Raw genomic sequence first — 21,336 nt, 5'->3', positions numbered from 1 at the left:
TACCCCACTCATTACTTCCACCCAGTTTGAGAAGGAACCATTGATAAGCACTCTTTGAGTACTATTCTCAAGCCAGCTGTGGATCCACCTGATAGTTGTTCCATCCAGCCCACATTTAGCTAGCTTCCTAATCAGAATATCATGGGGCATTTTGTCAAAAGCTTTGCTGAAGTTGAGATATATTATGTCCACAGCATTCCCACAGTCTACAAGGGAGGTTACCCGATCAAAAAATGAGGTAAGATTAGTTTGGCAGGATTTCTTCTTCATACATCCATGTTGGCTCCTAGTAATCACTGCATTGTTTTCAAGGTGCTTACAGATTGACTGCTTTATAATCTTCTCCAGAGTTTTTCCAGGGATTGATGTTAGGCTGACTGGTCTGTAGTTCCCCTGTTCCTCCTTTTTGCCCTTTTTGAAGATAGGGACAACATTAGCTCTCCTCCAGTCATCCGGCACTTCACCAGTCCTCCATGATTTCGTAAAGATAATAGACAGCAGTTCTGAGAGTTCTTCAGCCAATTCTTTCAATACTAGGATGCAGTTTATCAGGCCCTGCCGATTTGAACTTGTTCAAAGTGATTAGGTATTCCTTGATCGTTTGTCTATCAATTTCAAGCTCCAATCCTGCCCCTTCTACTTCATGTTTCCCAGGAGGGTCATAGACCCTTTTTTGGGAGAAGACTGAGCCAAAGTAGGAATTGAGCATTTCTGCCTTTTCTTTGTCATCTGTTATCATTTTGCCATCCTCACTGAGTAGCTGTGCCACCATTTCCTTTCTCTGTCTTTTACTATGGACGTACCTGAAGAAAGCTTTTTTGTTGCTTTTAGCATCCCTTGCTAGCCTCAGCTCATTCTCAGCTTTAGCCTTCCTGACACCATCCTGGCAATTCTGTGATACTTGCCTGTACTCTTCCTTTGTGGCCTGGCCTTCTTTCCACTTCCTGCATGTGTCCTTTTTTGTTTTCATGTCAGTTCTAAGCTTTTTGTGATGCTACATTGGCTTCTGCTGCTGTTTCCCCCCTTTTTTCCTTGTTGGAATTGCTTGCCATTGTGCTTTTAGAATTTCCTTTTTTAGAAACTCTCACCTATCTTGGACTCCTTTTCCTTGATTAGGGTCACTTGCCATGGAACCGTCCTTAAAATTGATCTGAGGTTATTAAAATCATCTTTCCTGAAGTCCAGGGTGCGCGTATGGCTACTCTCAGCTTTTGCTTCTGTTAAAATCAAGAATTCAAGTATAGTGTGGTCACTTTCCCCCAGAGTTCCCGTAACTGCCACTTCATCCACCAAATCATCTCTATTGGTTAGAATCAAGTCCAGGATAGTTCAAGTTCAAGTTTATTGGATTGCGAGGCCGAAGGCCTATAGCATTCCAAAAAGCATAAACGATCAAATTACAAAATTTTAAAACCATACAATCAAGACAATAATAATAACAGCACCAGGAATAAAATTAAGAAGAAGTATAAATTGACTCAGTTACTATCTAAAGGGAAAGCATTGAGCATTTGTAATTTTTTTAAATTGGCCCTTAAGTTGCGAGCAGCTATGGAAAACAGTGAAACGTTATATGTTACCTCAGGGTTAAAGTCAGACATTAACATTTTTATTTTATCCTCAATTGTATTCATCCGATTATTATCAATCCAATTCCTGAGGAATCTATATCGTGGGTTATTATAGAGTGGGCAAAAGAACAGTATGTGACGAAGATCTTCCGACACAAGGGATCCACAGAGACATAGCCTTTGGTCTTTGGGAACTTCAGAAAACCTGCCCTCTCTGTCAGCATTTGGCAAAGTAAAAAAACGTAGCGCTGTAAAAGCGTGTCGCAAGGCCAATGGGAGAGGGGATATAAGATAAAGTGAACATTGGGAGTCTAACTTAAACCTCCAGAACCAAGGGGCAACCTTTGAGTTAATAAGAGATCATCTATCAACTTTTAGGGAATGGAGAACAATTGCTTCTCGGAGTCGTTTATTATTAGAGAGCGAATTGAATTCCTCAAATGAAATGTGATAGTTATGGATCAAATCTGCTAAATTGCTCTTCCACATTTTAGTGGCCAGGGGATGGTCTGTGCATAATTTTAATAATTTACTATCCTGAGGAGCCTGTAAAGATTTCAGAAACTTCATAAGAACAATATGTATTCGAGCAGACAGAGGTGGAAGACTGGGCTCTGATCGTAACATAGCTGCTGATGATCCTTTTGGCAAAAACAAAATACGCCTGAGAAAGTCATTTTGTATAGGTTCTAATAACTTTATGATATTATTTTCCCAACCCCATACCGAAGCCCCAAACAAAATCTGGGGAACCACTTTGGCTTTAAAATTTTTTAGGGCTGGTAGAATCTGATTACCTCCAGAGGTGCAGTAAAATTTTAAAATGGCTCCAATTGTTTTAGCAGCTGTGGATTTAATATATTGTAAATGAGTCTTCCATGACAAAGTGTCAGAGAAATATATTCCCAGATATTTATATGCACGAATCTGGGCTAACTGTTTACCAGCCATCTGCCAGCGATGTCCTTTATATCTCTTGCCGAAAACTAATATGTTAGTTTTGTCGTAATTAATGTTTAAACTTTCTTTAGAGCAATAGGATTGTAAACTGCTTAATAGCCTCCGAAGACCAAGAGGGACAGAAGGACCATATCATCAGCATAAAGTAAAATTGATACTTTTCTACAGCCAATTGATGGTGAATAAAATTGCAGGCCAGAAAGGGTAGGAATAACATTATTCAAAAACAGATTGAAGAGAAGGGGGGCTAATAGACAGCCTTGTTTGACTCCCTTCTCCACCTTAATTGGTTCTGATAGAGCTCCTGTACGGCCGTCTCTTACATAAGCAATAGTGTTGGTATGAAGAGCTCTAATAAGGTGAAGCAAGCGCGGATCAATGTTCAAATCATGCAACTTAGACCATAAAAGGTGCCGGTCAACCGAATCAAATGCAGCGGCTAGATCTACAAAAGCCGTGTACAAATGTTTTGTAGGACCGACTATACTCTGTCTCGCTAAAAAGTAGAGAGTCAGGCAATGGTCCGTAGATGAAGACCCTTTTCGGAATCCAATTTGTTCGGGATGAATTATTTGATGAAAATCGACCCAGTCATTTAGTTTATTAAGGAGAAATTTACTGTATATTTTAGAAACTACATTCAATAAACTAATTGGTCGATAGTTTGAGGGGGCAGATGGATCACCTTTCTTATATATAGGGATGATAATATTATTTCTCCAACCTTCTGGAATATCCCCTGAAACATTGATTTTAGTAAATAAACGCGCTAGGAGAGGAGCCCACCAATCGGAGAAATGTTTAAAAATTTCTGGCGGGAGGAAGTCTTCACCAGGAGCTTTTCCAAATTTCAGCGAATTAATCAAGGTTTTGATTTCTGTCACTGTTACTGGGAGCCAAGATGGCAGAATCAGATTATTCAAATTGATAGGAATAATTTCTGAGGATATGGATGAAAAATATAATTTTTTAAAATGGGTATGCCAGTCAGCTAGCGGAATCTGTGCAACCTGGGAATAATTGATAGAAGAGGACCCAGATTTAACTAATTGCCAAAAACGACGTTCCTGGTTTCCAAATGTTGCTTTAAATAAACGCAGCCAAGAACATTCAGCAAACTCAGCTTTTTTCCCCTTTAAAAGGCATCTATAGGAAGCCTTTACTATTTTATAGGCCAAGTAGATTTGCTGTGACTTAAAGTTGAGAAAAAGCGAAAGAGAAGATTTAAGATGTCTTTTCGCTACTCTACAGTCCTGGTCAAACCAAGAATGTGTATTAATAATACTAAAAGGGCCCTTATTGTATTGAGTTAAGTAAGGTCTAAGATTTGAAAGGATGGATTGAAAGGCTAGTATAGAATCATAAGAATCATCCAAGACTGACTGACGTAGTAATTGAAATGTATTAGACTTAAACAGAGATTCGCAAATAGATCTAATCCTCTCAGACCAAGGGATTCTTTTCTCTGCATTTTGGGTAGCCCGAGAGGGGGAGAAATGCATATTGTGATCAGTAGAGAACTTCAATCTTAAAAGGAGCGGGAAATGATCACTTTCAATTCGAGGTTCTATTGTAAAGTCAATGATATCCCCTAAAAGCTTGTGGGACACTAAGATGTAATCAATGAGACTAGCTCCATGTGGTGTCCAATAAGTAAATGAGCCTTTAGAGGAATCTAGATGAGAGCCATTTAAAATTTCCAAAGAGTGAAGTGATGCTAATTCGATTAGCTGGGGACCCTGTTTGGACTTTGTATCTTGCAAGCCTACATACTGGAAAGTATCTTGTATTAGGGGATCATAGTTAGAAGTTAGAGATTTATATGGCCAAATGTTGCCTATTCTGGCATTCAGGTCTCCACATAGGAGAATTCTATCATTTGGGAACTTAGTCTCCAGCTGAGATAGGGATTCCTCCATCCTAGCCCATAAATTAGAGTCATCACCAGGTAGGTTTGTACTGGGAGGGAGATAAGCATTAATGCAGATCAGATACTTACCTGGCAAGTCCAGGATAGCTGATCCTCTGGTTGCTTTCTCCACTTTCTGTAGGAGGAAGTTATCTACAACTACATCATTACTACTACATCATGCCTCCTCAAAAATTTGGCAATCTGCTTTTCAAAAGTTACATTCTTGTATTTTCCTTGATTGGGTGGTCGGTAGTAGACTCCAAGCACCACATTCCTTTTATTACTTGCCCCATTAATTTTAATCCACATACCCTCGGTGGAGCTACCAAGCTCATCTTCCTGTATTTCTGTGCAGAGATATATATTTTTAACATATAGCTTGACTCCACCTCCCTTTTTATTCCTTCTGTTCTTTTTGAACAAGTTGTATCCTTCAATTGCTGTATTCCAGTCATGGAAGTCATCCCACCAAGTTTCAGTTATACCTATCAAGTCGTAATTACCCTCCTATATTAAGATTTCAAGTTCGTCCTGCTTGTTTCCCATGCTCTGCGCATTAGTATACAGACATCGAAGGCCATGTGATTTGTGGCTTGGCTTCCTTACTACATTTTTCTGGGGACTGTTACTGGGCCCTATTAGAACCTATCTCTCTGTTCCCGTTACTGTGCACAAGCCTTCATCAGTCGTTACCACCAAGTTTACATCTCCCTCCCCCTCAGTTTAAAGCCCTCTTGATGAACTTCTCCATGCTGTGGCCAAACACATTCTTCCCAGTCCTTGTGAGATGCAACCCATCACTTGTCAGCAGTCCATCTTCCAGGAAGCATAGCCCGTGGTCCCAGAATCCAAATCTCTCACATCGGCACCACCCTTCATAGCCGTTCATTCACACAGAGTATTTTTCTTTCCCTTTCTACTCCTCTTCTAAGTACTGTAAGGATGGATGAAAAAACTATCTGGGCCCCAAAGTCCTTGAGTTTCCTTCCCAGAGCTTCAAAGTCTGATGCGATTCCTTCATTGCTTCATTTTGCAGTATCATTTGTTCCCACTTGGATGAGGAGAAAGGGATACCTGTCGGTGGGCTTGATGAGTGATGGCAACCTTTCCGTCACATCTCTAATCCGTCCTCCTAGTAGACATCATACCTGGCGAGTCCACGGATCTTCTCGGCATACTTGGGTTTCGATCCCATGCAGTAGGGAGTCTCCCACTACTAGTACTTTTCTTGTTGTGGGACGTGGTTTCATTGCCCCTGCTTAATTGAGCTTCAGCCTCTTCCTTGTTGTCGCACGGGGTCTCCTGTAATTCTTCCACCACAGGCTGTCCTCCAGTCTCATCGTCGAGTGGTTGAAAGCAGTTCCATAGTTCCACTGGTGAAGGGTATCTTCTAGCTCTTCTGCTCCTAACTTTCACCCTTTCCCACAGAGTTTCCTCCACTTCATTGCTCCTCTCCAAAGCAGCCTCCTCTTCTGCTACCACATGCTGTTGCTCTTCCACCTCCACTTCTCTTTGCTGCTGTTGTTCCAGTGTTCTGTCTAAGAACTCTTCATCTTCTCTTGTAGTCCTCAGTGTGGCAACCCACACTTTTTCTTCCAACAGTGCCACGAGCTTGCACTTGTTGCATGTGTACGCCATGTTGTTCTCAGGCAAGAAAACAAACATGGCACACATCTTGCAGGTCACAACCACTGGAGTATCCTTCTCATTCATATTCTCTTCTACCTTTTGTTTCTGACTACTTGTTCTGGAGTGGCCTGTGCTTTGTCCTGTCCTACTTCAGGGTAAACTTGAGAGTCCCACTGGTATGCGGTCTGCTGTACAAGGAGAATTTTTTTTTAGGGATCTCCCCCTTGACCTCCCCTGTCAACTCCTGTTTTCTCTCCCTGTTCGCTCACTCTGTTCACTTGCTCTCTGAAAGCTGGCTTGCTTATATGTCCTCACCTGTGGACCAACTGAGACAGCTCCCTCTGCTCTGCTCAGTTAGGAGTCAGGAAACAGGAATCTTTGCAGAAGCCATGCTGGTTCTGCTTCACTAAGGCTTATTCTTCTATATGCTTGGTTATTTTAATTTTAACAATGCTTTCTTGGAACAGACGTTAAGCTAACCAGCCTGTAATTTCCAGGATTCCCCCTGGATACCTTTTTAAAAACTGATGTTACAATGGCCATTTTCCAGTCCTCAAGAATGTAGGTGGATCTGAGAAAAAGGTTACAATTGTTGTTAGGCGATTAGCAATTTCACATTTGAGTTCTTTGATGCCATCCTGACCCAGCAATATGCCAGTTTTTATTTTGTCTAATAGGCTAAGAACTTCATCTCTTGTTACCACTATTCACCTCACTTCCTCACTCTCTTCCTTTCTGTCTCTTCAGCAAAAACTGCTCAGTGCCCAGGTCATGTCTCTCCTTGACTTCTGTGGTTAACTTTTCTGGTCTGCCATTGTTTCACATTCTCTCATCCATCCAACAGTCCAACAGTCTATTGCCTAAATTATTGACCCCTCTCATTGGTCTGACTATGTGAGTCTGTTCCTTACATTTCTTCATTGGTTTCCCTTCCACTCCTGGATTCTGCACAAGCTTATTATCACCTGTGTAAATTACTCAGAGCTTGGAAAAGTTACTTTTTTGAACTACAACTCCCATCAGCCCAATCCAGTAGCCATGCTGGCTGGGGCTGCTGGGAGTTGTAGTTCAAAAAAGTAACTTTTCCAAGCTCTGTGTAATGACACTTTTTGTTCAGTGATTAGAATTTCAGTCCATTTCATGAAAAGGAGGCCAAGTTTGTTCACTCTATGCAAATTGCAGAGAGGGGATTATTATTACTATTTTTGTTGGTATTATTATTTGATGTTTTCAGTATACCACTGTTTACGCGTGACCTCAAAGCAGTTTATATAAAACACAAATAAATAATCACTACAGATCACAGAACACAAGATAAGAGTAAATATCAACAATATCAATATCAATAATATCAACATTAAAATAACGAAATCAGTACAGTAGGGCCCCGCTTCTCAGCACCCTGCTTTTTGGCATTCTGCTAATATGGTGCCAGCGGGGCGATCAGCTGGAGGGGGGGCTGGAGCTCCCCACTCTCCAGCTGATCTTCTCCTCTTCTGGCGCGATCAGATCGAGCTGATCGCGCCCGAGGAGGGGAAGATCTGATCTTCTCCTCTGGTGCAATCAGCGGGTTAGGTTCCAGACCCCCGCGCTACAGCTGATCCGCTTTTCGTCGGTTTTCGCTTTCTGGCGGGGGAACCTAACCTGCCATATGAGTGGGGCCCTACTGTACTATAAAACAAAACAGACTCAAGAACAGTTCTAACCATAGCCACCAAAAGCTAGAAAAAAATACATTTCCATTGAACAGTGAACTCCCAGCAATAATGTGACCATCAATGCCTCCAGGAGGAGGGTGTTCCAAAATTAGGGCACCACTACCATATTAGAGCCAATTGGTTCTTCCTCTTCTCCATCTCCATACGGATACTGCTGCCTGGATTGACACTCCATTATCAGAGTTCGGACAAGTTACTTTTTTGAACTACAACTCCCATCAGCCCCAGCCAGCATGGCCACTGGATTGGGCTGATGGGAGTTGTACTTCAAAAAAGTAACTTTTCCAAGCTCTGCCATTAATGGCCTCTCCATCAGTTGGGTATTTTAAAGTGAACAATCACATTCTTTGATTTAGTGAAATGTATGATCTCTGCTGCCCAGATTGTGAAACTTCTGTTGAAGCAGAAGTCAAGATGACCAACTGAGTCATACTAAAGACTAGACTCATTGAAATCAATGGACCAGTTACTCAAGGGCATTTATTTCAGTGGATCTACCCTGAGTATGGTTAAGGTGTTGGACTACGACCTGGGAGACCTTGGGCCAGTCACTGCCTCTCAGACTCATGAAAACCCTATTCATAGGGTTGCCATGGGTCAGAATCGACTTGAAGGCAGTACATTTACATTTTTACCCTGAGTATGGCTGAGTTGGATATCACCCATATATTTGTCATATGAGAGTTTTTTATTCTGTTCTGTAATTTAGGGAGCGGGGGATCATATGTCTTGGTTATTAGGTTCATCAGAGGCATACTGTAGAAAACATCAAATTTCTTGATTTCTTCTTCTGTACTTCAGGCCATACTTCCCCGCACCTTGGGTGGTTAGGAGACGCATTTGAATAATGCAGATGTAATCCAGAGAGAAAATCCTTGTAAAAGTTCACATAGCAAACTGAAGACAAAGGTGTACAATTTAAGCAGAGGGGGAAAAAAACAGAGGGGTTTTGCCTTTTGAGAGACCTTGTCCGGAGCAGGGAGGCATTACACTAAAAATACGCAAAAAAACCCCTCCCCCACATCTATACAGCCCATCACGGCACATGCTACCTCATTAAAGATTATGCCATGTTCCCTGGTTGCCAGTGGTGGCTGGTGCCCTCTAAAACTGGCGGAGCTGCTATGAGGTCACAGGGACATGGCCAACAAGGTCATGGGGGCATGGTCAAGGTCTCATTTTCTTCCCGTCCTCCTGTACCTGTGGGTGCTTAAACATTGCAGTTTTACAAATAGAACCTAAAGAAACTGAAAAGTGCCTTACTTTGATTTAGAAGGGATCCATAAAAGACAATAAAATTACAGATAAAACAAAATGAGCATTTATATATGTATAAACTCAATGGTGAGAGCATTGGATTAGGATCTGGAAGATCCCCATTCAGCCATGTACACTCTTTTAAACAACTCTATCCTTCTGCCTGCCTACACACCTGCATACACACACACACACACACACACACAGTTTCAAGCTACATTTGGTGAGATGCAAAACATCAATCACCACCACCCAATACAGAGACTGCTTTGGGTCCTGCTTTTCCCTCCTCTGCCTCCACCTCCAACAGTCAGCAATAGGCCCATCAGGACCAAAATATACCCCTATCCCACTCTGCATTTTTCCCTTGCTCCCCTTTGCAGCACCATACACCCACCCATCTACTCTGCACAATCAAATACTGAACTTAACTCACACAGAAATTTTGCTGCTGCTTTCAAAGGCTGGCTGCAGGAAAGAATCATGCTTCTAGCTAGCAAAAGTGAGGGAATAGCAACGCATACTGAGTAGGGTTGCCAGGTTCAGGGCCTGAGACTGATCCTGTATCTTTAGAAGAACAGAATGTCCGCCAAGTGCAGGTGTTCTTGCAACTCTGTAATGGGAAAAACCACAAGGTGGAATTCTCCCTTCCCCCTGCACAACTGTTAAAGATACAGAAGACCTCTTGGAGGCCTGGCAACCAATGCTACTTCCCATTTTGTTCCAAGGGTTTCTCCAGCCCTCTAGAACAGCTTTTCCAGGGGCTCAAGGGGGAAGGAGGAATCTCCAAAAATCTCTTGCCCCGCTTCCTTCAGCAGGAGCATCCTCTGAGTAGAATTCCTCCCAAAGAAACTGTGGATCCAACTGGTGGCAATCCAGAGAGATACTTCTCATATTTAAAAAAATGTCATAAGGCTGTAATTTTGAAACATATGAGATATATGACAGGTTGTACTATACCATATGATTTGCTGGTGCTTCTGTTTTATTATTTAAGATCTGTAATACTGCCTGAGGATATAGAAATATCCATCTTTTGCTTGCAGCAAGGATGGGTATAAGTGATAAACGGGAAAAATAACTGTGCCATCAGAGACCGTCTGGCTGTTAAGGCTTTGGGAAATGACATATATGTGTAACTCAACAAATGTAATCAGAATTAAAGAAGGATGGCAGGTGGATAACTGCTTAATTAAAAATGAGAGTATCTTTGTAATGTATTGGAAAAATAAGATTCAAGATAATGCTCAACCATATACTTTTTGTACGTAAGAGAACATCATGTGGTCTATGTTGTAAATTACAGTTATTGTTCTCTTTTAAAAGATCATGGAATGCTTTTGTAATTTCTTGTTTCTTATTTGTGTATTGTTGATGTGAACATTGAAAACAATAAAACAAAATGTTTTAACATCTGCCATCCAGGCACAGAATGTGATTCTTTCTGTTGCGTTTGGGTCCATAGCAGAGTACCTAGTTTGCATATAGAATGTCTCAGGTTCAAACCATTGCCATATCCAGTTAATGGGATCTCAGATGACTGCCTGGAAAAATTCTGCCTGAGACCTTAAAGAACCACCACTGTTAAGAGTATTTTGATCAAGGAAGGGCAAGAAAATGTTGCCTTTTGACAAGCTAGGAAGCACAGACACTGGTTGCCCAGTGATGTGTAGAATTCTAGAATTTCCAGTCATTCACTCCACGGCAGTTGGGAATATTAGTGGCTGGTCCTGATCCAAGTCTTTTTCTCATCCTCAAGATGCACTCCCTATCATTTCCCCCTCTCCTCCTCTTATACTGGGATTATTTTCAAAATGCAGTGGCCATGCCACCTTACTTCCTACTACCACCATTGTTGGTCACATGCCCTGACCAACAAAACCACCTCTATCAGCAACAAGAGGACAAGCTCCAGACTTCATGTCTGGGGAATGGGAATACTGAGTGTCATTATTTAACAGCTGCAGGATTTGTTTCAAGGACTGGGAAGCAACAAACAGAATTGCCGCCGTCTCACTGTTGCTGGTACTGGAGCCCCACCTTTGTGCACAATATGATCCTTTGGTCAGGCCAGATAGTGCTGGGCCCTAACTTTGCAAGGGGAGATATATATCCACCTTGGGACTCCAACTGCATCATCAAACAGTGTGTATCACCTCCTTGCACAGGGCCTGCATGCTTTCACCGCAACTTGAGTATTGAAGTGTTTGGCCAGGATGTCCATCTCTTCCTGCTTTCGCCACTCACAGTCCCCATTCAAGAGTGGCAGCCAGTGCAGCTGGGCTGGTGTGTACACCTCAACACTGTAAGCTGGCGCTACCACTACAGTAGTAGAAGGGGTAGCCCCACGGCCCTTCTCCTTCCTAGCAGCTATCATCCAGATTCGCCACCATCTGCTCACTACCATCGTGGTGAACTGCACCACATGTGCAAATCCTTCTTCAGCTATCGCTTGACTGTGCATTACACTCACAAAGGGATATATATTTCTTCCCTCCACATTAAGCAAGGGCCTCGGATTACCCTTAGCCTGGACTTGCAGGTGGAACCCATTCTGCTACACATTTGTAGTACCCATTCCAAATTGCTCAGCATCTCTCATAAGACCATCAGTCTCTCCTGGAGCCTGCTACCTGCCAGCTCCCAAAAAATGGCCTATAGACTGCTGGATGTTAACGGTAGAAGGGTTTGGTCTACCTTCTACAATCCGTATGCGCTACAGAACAATTACTCTGCTGCCCATATCCCTCAACATTCCAGGAAGAAAATAGTGGCCAGTGTCTACTTGTGTGTAGATGAGGCAGGATCTGTGGAGCTAGGTGGTGAACTTGGTTACTCTAACACCACCTTAAGTTTAACATCAAAGAGTGAGCCTCAAGCTTACCTCACTCTCAACACAGAGAAAATCAAGACGGGCACTTATCTTTTTAGCCGTATGCAAGGGCTTTACTATTCCACCCAAGAAGAAAATGCTACCAATACCTCTGGCAACATTTCCAGCACTCACTACATTTTCTACCAGCATCAGAGTCTCTCTTATTTGATCACCATTGAGTTTATCCGATTGCAGTGGTACAAGTTCAGTGTGCATCTCTACCTTAACAGGAAAGGAGCCCTTTGGCGACATTTTTCAAAGAAAGATATTGAGATTCATGTTTTCAACAGTGGTCCTTCTGTTTTACAAAGTTTGGTCTATATTGTGTGGTTTATTCCAGTGCAACACCCTCTTCTGCAGTGCAAATGGATCTTCAGCTTACAACTTTTTGATTCAAGAAAAGAATACCTCCTTTGGAACAATACTTATACTTACAGAGATTCTGTTAGAAATGCTGCCCACTTTATTCCTCACTCGGTTTTACCTTTCAATCCTGCCTTGTATACAGGCTTTGTAGCCCAAGTAAACTGCACAAGAAGTGGAAATGCTCATGCTATTTTAAAAGCCACAGCCACCACTTATGCTTCAAAGATCATAGAATCCACAGTGACATGCCTTCAAAGAATTTGTTTAATTGAGAAAGTTAAGATCCAGAAACCTGATACTATTAACTATATCTTAAATTTTAAGAAAAGGGCACCATTTACTCTGTCTGCTGATACCAAGATGAACTGCCCAGGTTCTAACCTACGAGACATAATCTGGAATATCTATAAAGTCCCAGATGTGAACACTACTCCAGACTGGTCAAAACCATTTAACCCACCTGGTATTAGAAGAAGAAATCTGATCATGTTAGAAGTCCCTGCATCTAGCTTAGATGATGGCTTGTATCTCTTTAATTTTACAGTGAAATTAATCACAATGGCTACCTTGGAGAGTGTGCAAGGCTCTGATTCAGTGTTGGTTGCGATTGGGTCAGGTAGTCTTGTGGCTGTCATTGCTGGAGGCAAATTGCAGACAGTTGGTTTTTCTAGCCAGTGGACTCTGGATGGATCTGCTTCCTCTGATATTGATGCAGCCCAGCCGTTTGAAGGACTCACGTTTACTTGGTACTGCACCAAACAAAAAACAGACTATGTGTCCATGATCCTAAGTGGACATGGAAAATGTCATTCTGAACAAGTGGATTTGAAATGGGCAATATCCTCTGACCCAATTCAAACAGTGCTACCCAAAACACTTCAGGAAAATGCTGTTTATTATTTTCGCCTGATGGTTCAAAAAGGAAACCAAGCAGCTCAGGCTGAGCAAATGGTATTTGTGCAGCCTGACTCTGCGCTAGCACTGAATATCACATGCATTGAAAATTGTGGTAGGTCAGTAATACCAACAGAAAGATTTTGTCTTTCTGGTAAATGCCTGAATTGCAGTAAATCTGGCAGACGACTTTATTATTGGTCACTTTTCTCAGCAAGCCCCACTAAAATACAGTTTGATTGGGACACCAAGACTACAACTGGGAGATCAAGTGCGTACCTATGTATACATTATTTGAGTTTTGTAAACATGCCAGAACAATCATATGAACTTGTTTTAAGAGTGAGCATGTGGGAAGGAAAGTCATCAGCCTACAGTTATTTATTTTTTGTCAATTTGCAACCAGTGGCTGGAAAGTATGTTCTTTACCGTACCACAGGAATGGCATTCCCAACAAAATCCATTGTTCACTGTAATGGGTTTCAAGATAAACACTTGCCTCTTACATATAAAGCCAAAGGAGTTGCAAATACATGGACATTTACTAGAATATCTTCCATAGAGAACAGTACCTTGGGGACAATTGTGTATTTTGGTTATCAATCTAAAATTCCATCATCTTTTCTACCCACCGGGATATCTTCTAAGCAGTATGCTTTGACAGTATGTGTTGACCTATATGATGCACTTGGAGCATATTCCCAAATAACTTTACAGACAACAGTGCATGGTCCATTAAAAGTAAAGCAAAAAGATATTATAAATGAATTATATGGTTTAACCAGTGGACCATCAGCTCCAATAACATCTTTTATTGAAAGTGGGGATTATTTTAGTGCAGGTTATTTTGTCTACATGATAGTTTCTACTTTAAATAATATTGAAACTCTGCAAAGATTGCATTCCTCTAAGACTGAATTACGGGAAATCCTTCTAAATAGATCTGCAGATATCCCTACAACAAATGTAATGGAGGCAAACCAAATGATCTCAAGCATTTCTCAAATAACACAGGAAATCACTGAAATAAACAGGAAATCACAACTACTTGCAGTCAGAAAACTCAAAGAAGTGAGTGAAGAACTGCAAAGGCATAGCAATGAAGACCTAGGGTCTAAGGAAATAGAGGTTCTTTGCACTGGTATTTTTGCAGGGTTGTCCAATGTCCTGAAAGCTTCTCTATTAGAACACAGGAATGTCCACATAAATGGAGTTAAAGAAACCATCTCTGTCACTGAGATTTTAGCAGACCTAGTTTTACAAGGTAAAATCGCTGGAGAAGATGAAACTATTATGGAAGCCAAAGGTTGGACCATCACATTAAGGAAAGATGAAAAGTGGGATGTTACTAGTGCTTTCTCTAAGAGAAAAGAATGCAAGAACTGCTTTTATCCCCAAATGAAGCAGGAGGAAAATTATGAATTACCAGTGGATGCCATGATTTCCACTATTGTTTATGAGTTTGATAAGAATCCTTTTCCTTGGTTACCATATACAGATAATATTGGCACAATGGTGGCTGGATTCAAGATGATGGGAACCAAATCTAACGGTGACATGACTGGGATCATGCCTGATATAGCAGAAATGGTCCTGACTAGAAAAGGTGAGGCATCTGCCATCTTTGAGTTGATGATGGAATGCGACAGAAAGCTCCTTAAAACAACAGGAGGATTTAGTTTGGAAGTCTATAGGAATTCCAAAGATATTTTCATTCAGATTGTGAGAAAACTGAAGGTCACTTTCCAGGTATCTGTATACCTAGGCCTCAAGGTCAGCCATCCTCCACTTGCTTCGTTTAGTGTTTCTCACAACAAACCTGCAGTACCAAGGGAAAATGATTCCAGTGACAAAGACTGTGCACTTCAGTCTCCTTATATATTTTGTCTTTCACAGACACTGCTCAGATCTATATTCCAGGGCAACAAAGCAAAACAACTGAACATCTCCATTGTTTTACAATCTGACCTTTTTGTAACTCAAGTAGTTAGCATTGTGATTTTTACTGCCAACTGCTTACATATGAATGGAATCCAAAGTCATTGGAAAGAAGGCCTCTGCAGCCTTGGCCCTCAGACCAGCTGGCAAAAGTTGCATTGCATTTGCACAGACAAAAAGCGTGTTTCAAGGACTGTAAACTCTCAACCAAGAAGAGCGTCCAGAGATGACATCAAATTTTTGGCTGGGGAAGTAATGGCATACCCTAATCCAGTAGATATGAAAAAGGTCCAGTTGACCCACATAGACAAAAATCCAGTGACAATGTTGACAGTGCTTTTCATTTTTGTAGTGTTCATCATCTTGGCTATTTGGACAATAAGAAAAGATAGGTCTGATATAAAAAGCAGAGACCATGCCATAGTCTTGCCAGACAATGATCCTTTTGATAAAGTCTGCTACCTAGTCACAATATACACAGGCAGCCGTTTTGGAGCAGCTACCACAGCCAATGTTTTTATTCAGCTGATAGGCCAAAGTGCTATCAGTGACACACATTGCTTAAGACACTCCAAACACCTGACATTTCTTCGAGGAGCCATTGATACTTTTCTTCTGACGAGTAAGAATGACCTGGGAGATGTTTATTGCCTCCGGGTTTGGCACAATAATATGGGTTCTTCCCCTGATTGGTACTTGAGTAGAATCAAAGTGGAAAACATATACACTAAACAGGTTTGGATGTTCATATGCCGAAAATGGTTTGCTCTTGACAAGGATGATGGACAAATAGAGAGGACATTTGTTGTTGCTCAACCCGCTGCACCTTTAAATAAAATGGATTTTTTCTTGATAAACTTTTCCAATGACCTGGCAGATAGTCACTTATGGTTCTCGATCTTTGCTCATGTCTGCACCGGTTGTTTGAATAGGCTTCAACGACTTTCTTGTTGTTTAACAATACTGTTGTGCATCCTGCTTGTCAACACTATGCTTTTCAATGCTGACAAGGACCAACAAATGCTTTCTGAACATTTACAATATTTGAGGCCCATAATAATTGGAATCCAAAGTGCTTTCATTGCCATTCCTTTGCAGATGATCGTAACAGCTTTGTTTAAATATTCTCAGAAGGAGCCTTCCCCACTGAATATACCTGAGGCTCAGCCTCAAGAATGTTCTGCTTTCATGTCTGGAAATTTTAGGAATTGGCAGGAGTGTCTACAGAAATGGTACCTTGCAGAAACTGCTTCAAAAGTCCCAGGACCTAATTTTCCAAAGAGCCCTTCGAGTGTCTCAGATTCACACAACCTGGAAAAACTGAAAAAGATAGGATGGGGACAGAGAGCAAAAAGTTGGACCAACTGCACCATTTCTGAGGGTGATGCAAATGTCATTGCAACAGAAGAGGACATGGCCCAAGATTCCAAAACCAACAGCAATTTTAATAATAATTATGTGGAGAAGGATACATATCCTCAGATTAAACCACCAAATACTCCCCACATGCTCTTTTATAAAAGGCCACAAATACTGTTTTCTTGGTGGAATAGATCTATTTTGTGGGTGTTGGCCTTGGTCATATCTGCAGTGTTATCATTTTTTATCATATTATATGGTCTGCACTATGACTATGAAACATCATTGGAGTGGCTAACAGCATCCACTATCTCATTTTGTGCATGCGTGTTTTTGCTTCAAACCCTGAACGTAGCACTTTTTTCTGCCTTGGAGACACTTTATCCCAAATACTGTGAAAACATTATGTGGTTAAGCCGAGAAACCTTCTTAGAGATTAAACTAGATGATGTGAGCATGGATGCTGATGATATGCGAGAATTACATTATGATCTAGTTAGAGTGAGAGGCACCAAGCATTACCAACCTGTAGAAGAGGATGAAATCACAATTTTTAAGAAAAGACAGAAGATTCAGCACCAAGCTTTTGTTTTCATAAAAGATGTCATATGTCACTTTGTCTTTTTAATTCTTATTTTAAATATTGCCTACTCAATGGAAATCACCACTAGTTTTTACTACAACCAAAATATTCATAATAAATTATCTCTGGGGATTTCAAACATCAGTAAAGTAGAGCACATCTACACTTGGCTGAGCAGTGTCTTTCTGCCTTTGATTCACAATGACCACCGCCCAACCTATCTTTCAGACACCTGGTCCAAGATCCTTGGTTTACCCAGAATGCGCCAAATAAGAGCAAAGAGTAATACTACAAAAGAATGTTTCTATCCACACAGTTTTGTAAATAAATTTGTGATTAGTAAAAGCCATTGCCTTCACAAGTACGGCCATGACCAAGAAGATCAAAGAGACGACTTTGGGTTTTGGACAAACCTAGCCAATAAATCTGTTTTGAAACATTTTGGTAATTTTTCAGGCTTCACTTATCACTCACCGGCTGATCCTTGGAAATATAGTTCCTATGGAGAACTAAACACGTATGAAGCAGGAGGGTACACTTTTATTTTTTATCCAGAACAGCAATTGCCTAATTCAACAAACAGAATTGATGTTTTAAAAAGGAGCAGCTGGCTTGATGAAAATACCTGGGCACTGATAGTTGAGATGACAACTTTTAATCCGGACGTAGATTTATTTTGCAGTATCTCAGTTGTATTTGAGATTTCTCATTTGGGCCCTGTTAACACAAGCTTGATGATCCATTCATATAAACTCCCCATTTTCAAGCAACTAAGCAAAATGAAAAAGTTTGTTTATGTAGCTGTTGGCTATATTCTTGTCTTTTATATCATTGATGAATTTTCTGTGGTGGAGCAACAAAGGCTAAAATACATAAAAACTGTTTCAAATTTAATTAATTTTGGGATAAAGGGCGTGTGTCTCTTTTTTCTTTTGCAGCTTGCCTTCAAATTTAAGTTGGCTTCTAGCCTAACAGAATTGTATTTGCTTCATCCAGATGAATTCATTCCATTCCATAAAGTTTCACATATTGATAAAACATTGCGGATAACTCTGGGTTTTCTGGTCTTCCTTATCGTTTTGAAAACTCTCAGATATTCCCGATTCTTTTATGATGTGCGTCTGGCTCAACGATCTATTTTAGCAGCCCTTCCTGGCATCTGCTCTATGGCTTTAGTCGTGGCAGTGTACTTTTTTGTATACATGGCATTTGGTTACCTAGTATTTGGCCAACATGAGTGGAACTACAATACAATGACTCATTCTGCTCAGACAGTATTCTCTTATTGTGTTTCAGCTTTTAAAGACACTGCATTTACATCCAATAGGGTTTTAGGGGGTCTCTTTCTAGCGTCATTCATGATGGTGATGATCTGCGTTTTGATCAATTTATTTCAAGCTGTGATTATGTCTGCCTATGAGGACATGAAGCAACCTGTCTATGAAGAGCCTTCTGATGAAGCAGAGGTGGTAAATTTTCTATTTCATAAAATTCGCAGGATATGGTGTTTTGTAACCTGCAGGAGAACATCTACAACTGATGCAGAACTTTTCAATAGAGTTCTATTTGGGCATCCTGAGAGGAAAAGCACACATCACCTAGGGCTCAAAGCCAGAAAAATAAATGGCAGAAAAATGGTTTATCTTGTCATTTGATTCTTAGCTGGCTTTTTAAAAAATTGAATGAAAACTGCAAATTGAAAAAAGATGGAAAGAAAGAAGTTGGAAAAAAGGGACTACCCAATTTTTAAAATCGGTGCTAATTCCTTAGGAAGCTGTTTTTCATTGCCTCCATCTACATCAGCTGGCTTATTTGCAGCATGCTCTTATGGAATAATTATACTTAATTAACTGCAAGCATTCCTATTGCTAGTCTACATGAAGAATTAGTATCAATGTACCTCCAGTTTCTATTGCATCCACCCTTACCCTCCCTTACTCTCTCTTAGCATGTGGATTGTGGATCATGTGAATACAGGGAGGATAGCTGTAATAAAACAGCAGGAAAGGGTTGGGGAACAAGCCTTTGATGTATGTGTTCTGCATTTTAAAAACCTGGGTTTTTCCCCCCAAATGGAGTTGTTGTTTAAATGAACTAATCTCTTATGCCTTAATCTCTTAAAATACAGCAACATGTAACATTTTAGATGGGAGGTGCGTATGAGGTGTAACGAGTGTCTTTGCCCTAGAAAGAATGTAAGCTTAAAAGTTAGTAAAAATGTCCTGTTATTTGCACAATATGTTTAGTTATGCTATTTTATTTTTTATTTGTGTAGCATTGCTATTACTATTTTAAAGCATTATTCACTAATAGGCAAAAAACCTTGCGGTTTAAGAACATACCTATAGCCAACAGATATTTCTATCAAACTTTAAAAAGCAGGGAAATTGGGCAGCTATAGTGAATGCACCAGGGGAACAGGAGACCTAACCTCCTCTCTGAGATATTGGACTGCCCTACAAATTGGTCAAAATGCAAACACCATTTGGGTTGGTCTTTCACAGTCCAATCCACTTCCTGTGTAGCTTGGAAGAATTTGGTAACGTGCCTCTGAGCATATGGCGAGTGGTGGCAACACCTGCCGTCTCCAAAGATAGAGAATTATATATTTTTTATGTTTGTTGGTGTTCTTCTTACTTTGCTTCTTTCTGGTGTTACTAATGTTTCTACGGAGAATCTAAACTAGAAAATTTTATTTCCCTCCTTATTCATCCCGGAAATCTGTCAAATTTATTTTTATTAATTTCAAAGCCGTTTTATAGGTCAATGTCATATGATGGTGAAGACAGCCTTTTGTGTTTCAAATTGGAGGTTATGTTCTATTTCTATTTTGGGTGCATTAACAGTGGAATCTGAAACTGCAGTTTGATGTAAAATCAGACTGACTACAATATGTTGCTACTTCAGCAATGACTCTAGCTGTTGGAAAAAAGAGGATGCATGTTTTCAGCCTGCTATGTTTAAACCACTTCATTTAAGGCAAGGTGGGCACATTGTATTAAAAACATAAGCACAGCTAGAATTTTGCTAGAATATATTTCACCTCCCACTGTTTTATCTTGTGCAAATTGAGACGCTCCTGAGGTCCACTGGAGACTATTCTGCAGAAGTTAGTGCCATTATTCCACAATTATGTTTGGAGGTTTTTTTAGTGTAAATTTTGCAAAGTGTTGCTGTACTTCACATATTCACAGAAATAGAAACAAAAGAAAATGATTTCCTATAGGAACCTTCACTAAAATTGCAAAGGAAATCAGACATATTCAAAGTGACCATCTGAACTTTATCAACTGTCTTAATAATGTTGCTTCCTCCCTGCTAAAACAAGATCAGCACAGCACATGTCTTCTTTCTATTCTTTGGGCTGATTGCAGGTGTTGCCACCACTCACCATATACTCAGAGGCACATGTTACCAAATTCTTCCAAGCTACACAGGAAGTGGATTGGACTGTGAAAGACCAACCCAAATGGTGTTTGCATTTTGACCAATTTGTAGGGCAGTCCAATATCTCAGAGAGGAGGTCAGGTCCCCTGGTCCCCTGGTGTATTCACTATAGCTGCCCAATTTCCCTGCTTTTTAAAGTTTGATAGAAATATCTGTTGGCTATAGGCATGTTCTTAAACTGCAAGGTTTTTTGCCTATTAGTGAATTTCCCTGCTTTTTAATCCGGGAGGTAAGAAATGGGATCCTGTGCAAGTACGCTGAGAATGGATTGATCATTTGCATGCTTACTGAGTTCAGTGGGATTTACTCCCCTGCAATCATGCTTAGGATAGGTGAAACTGACCACAGAGGATGGGGAGGTGAGGAGGAGGAGGAGGGAGGGGAGGAAACACAGAGGGGAGGGCTGGGATGGGAGCAGGTAGGAGAGGTGGAGAAGGTCAGGTTTGTTCATTTGCATGTTTATTGAATTCAGTGCAATTTACGTCCGTGCAATCATGCTTAGGATAGGTAAAACTGACCGGGGGGGGGAGGAAGGGGGAGGGCTGGAGTGGGCAGGGGAGGAGGAAGAAGGAAGAGGGGAAAAGTAGGTCTGATCATTTGCATGCTTACTGAGCTCAATGGGATTTACTCCTATGCAATCTTGGTTAGGATAGGAAAAACTGACCATGGGAGAGGAGTGGGAGTGGGAAGGGGAAGGAGCGTATTGGAGGGGGGCAAAGGAAGGGGGAGGGGAGGGCAGGTTTGATCATTTGCATGCTTATAGAGTTCAATGGTATTTACTTCCGTGCAATCCTGCTTAAGATAGGTAAAACTGACCATGGGGAGGA

The 21,336-nt window shown here is 40.9% G+C and overlaps 1 protein-coding gene across 1 annotated transcript; it reads left to right on the top strand.

The window, feature by feature from the left end:
- The first annotated feature begins 10,806 nt into the window (after positions 1 to 10,806).
- On the top strand, positions 10,807 to 18,717 carry PKDREJ (polycystin family receptor for egg jelly). Its single transcript, XM_061582767.1, has one exon. The coding sequence runs from the start codon at positions 10,807 to 10,809 to the stop codon at positions 18,715 to 18,717; it is 7,911 nt and encodes a 2,636-aa protein (XP_061438751.1).
- Positions 18,718 to 21,336: the final 2,619 nt, after the last annotated feature.

Source organism: Rhineura floridana, chromosome 8, assembly GCF_030035675.1.
Source record: "Rhineura floridana isolate rRhiFlo1 chromosome 8, rRhiFlo1.hap2, whole genome shotgun sequence".
NCBI classification, from domain to species: Eukaryota; Metazoa; Chordata; class Lepidosauria; order Squamata; family Rhineuridae; genus Rhineura; species Rhineura floridana.
The sequence above is the reverse complement of the archived record's forward strand: the minus strand, read 5'-3'. Positions and strand labels throughout refer to the sequence as shown.

Excerpts from the sequence above, each read along its gene's own strand:
- PKDREJ (XM_061582767.1), top strand. The coding sequence starts at position 10,807 with ATGCACTCCCTATCATTTCCCCCTCTCCTCCTCTTATACTGGGATTAT.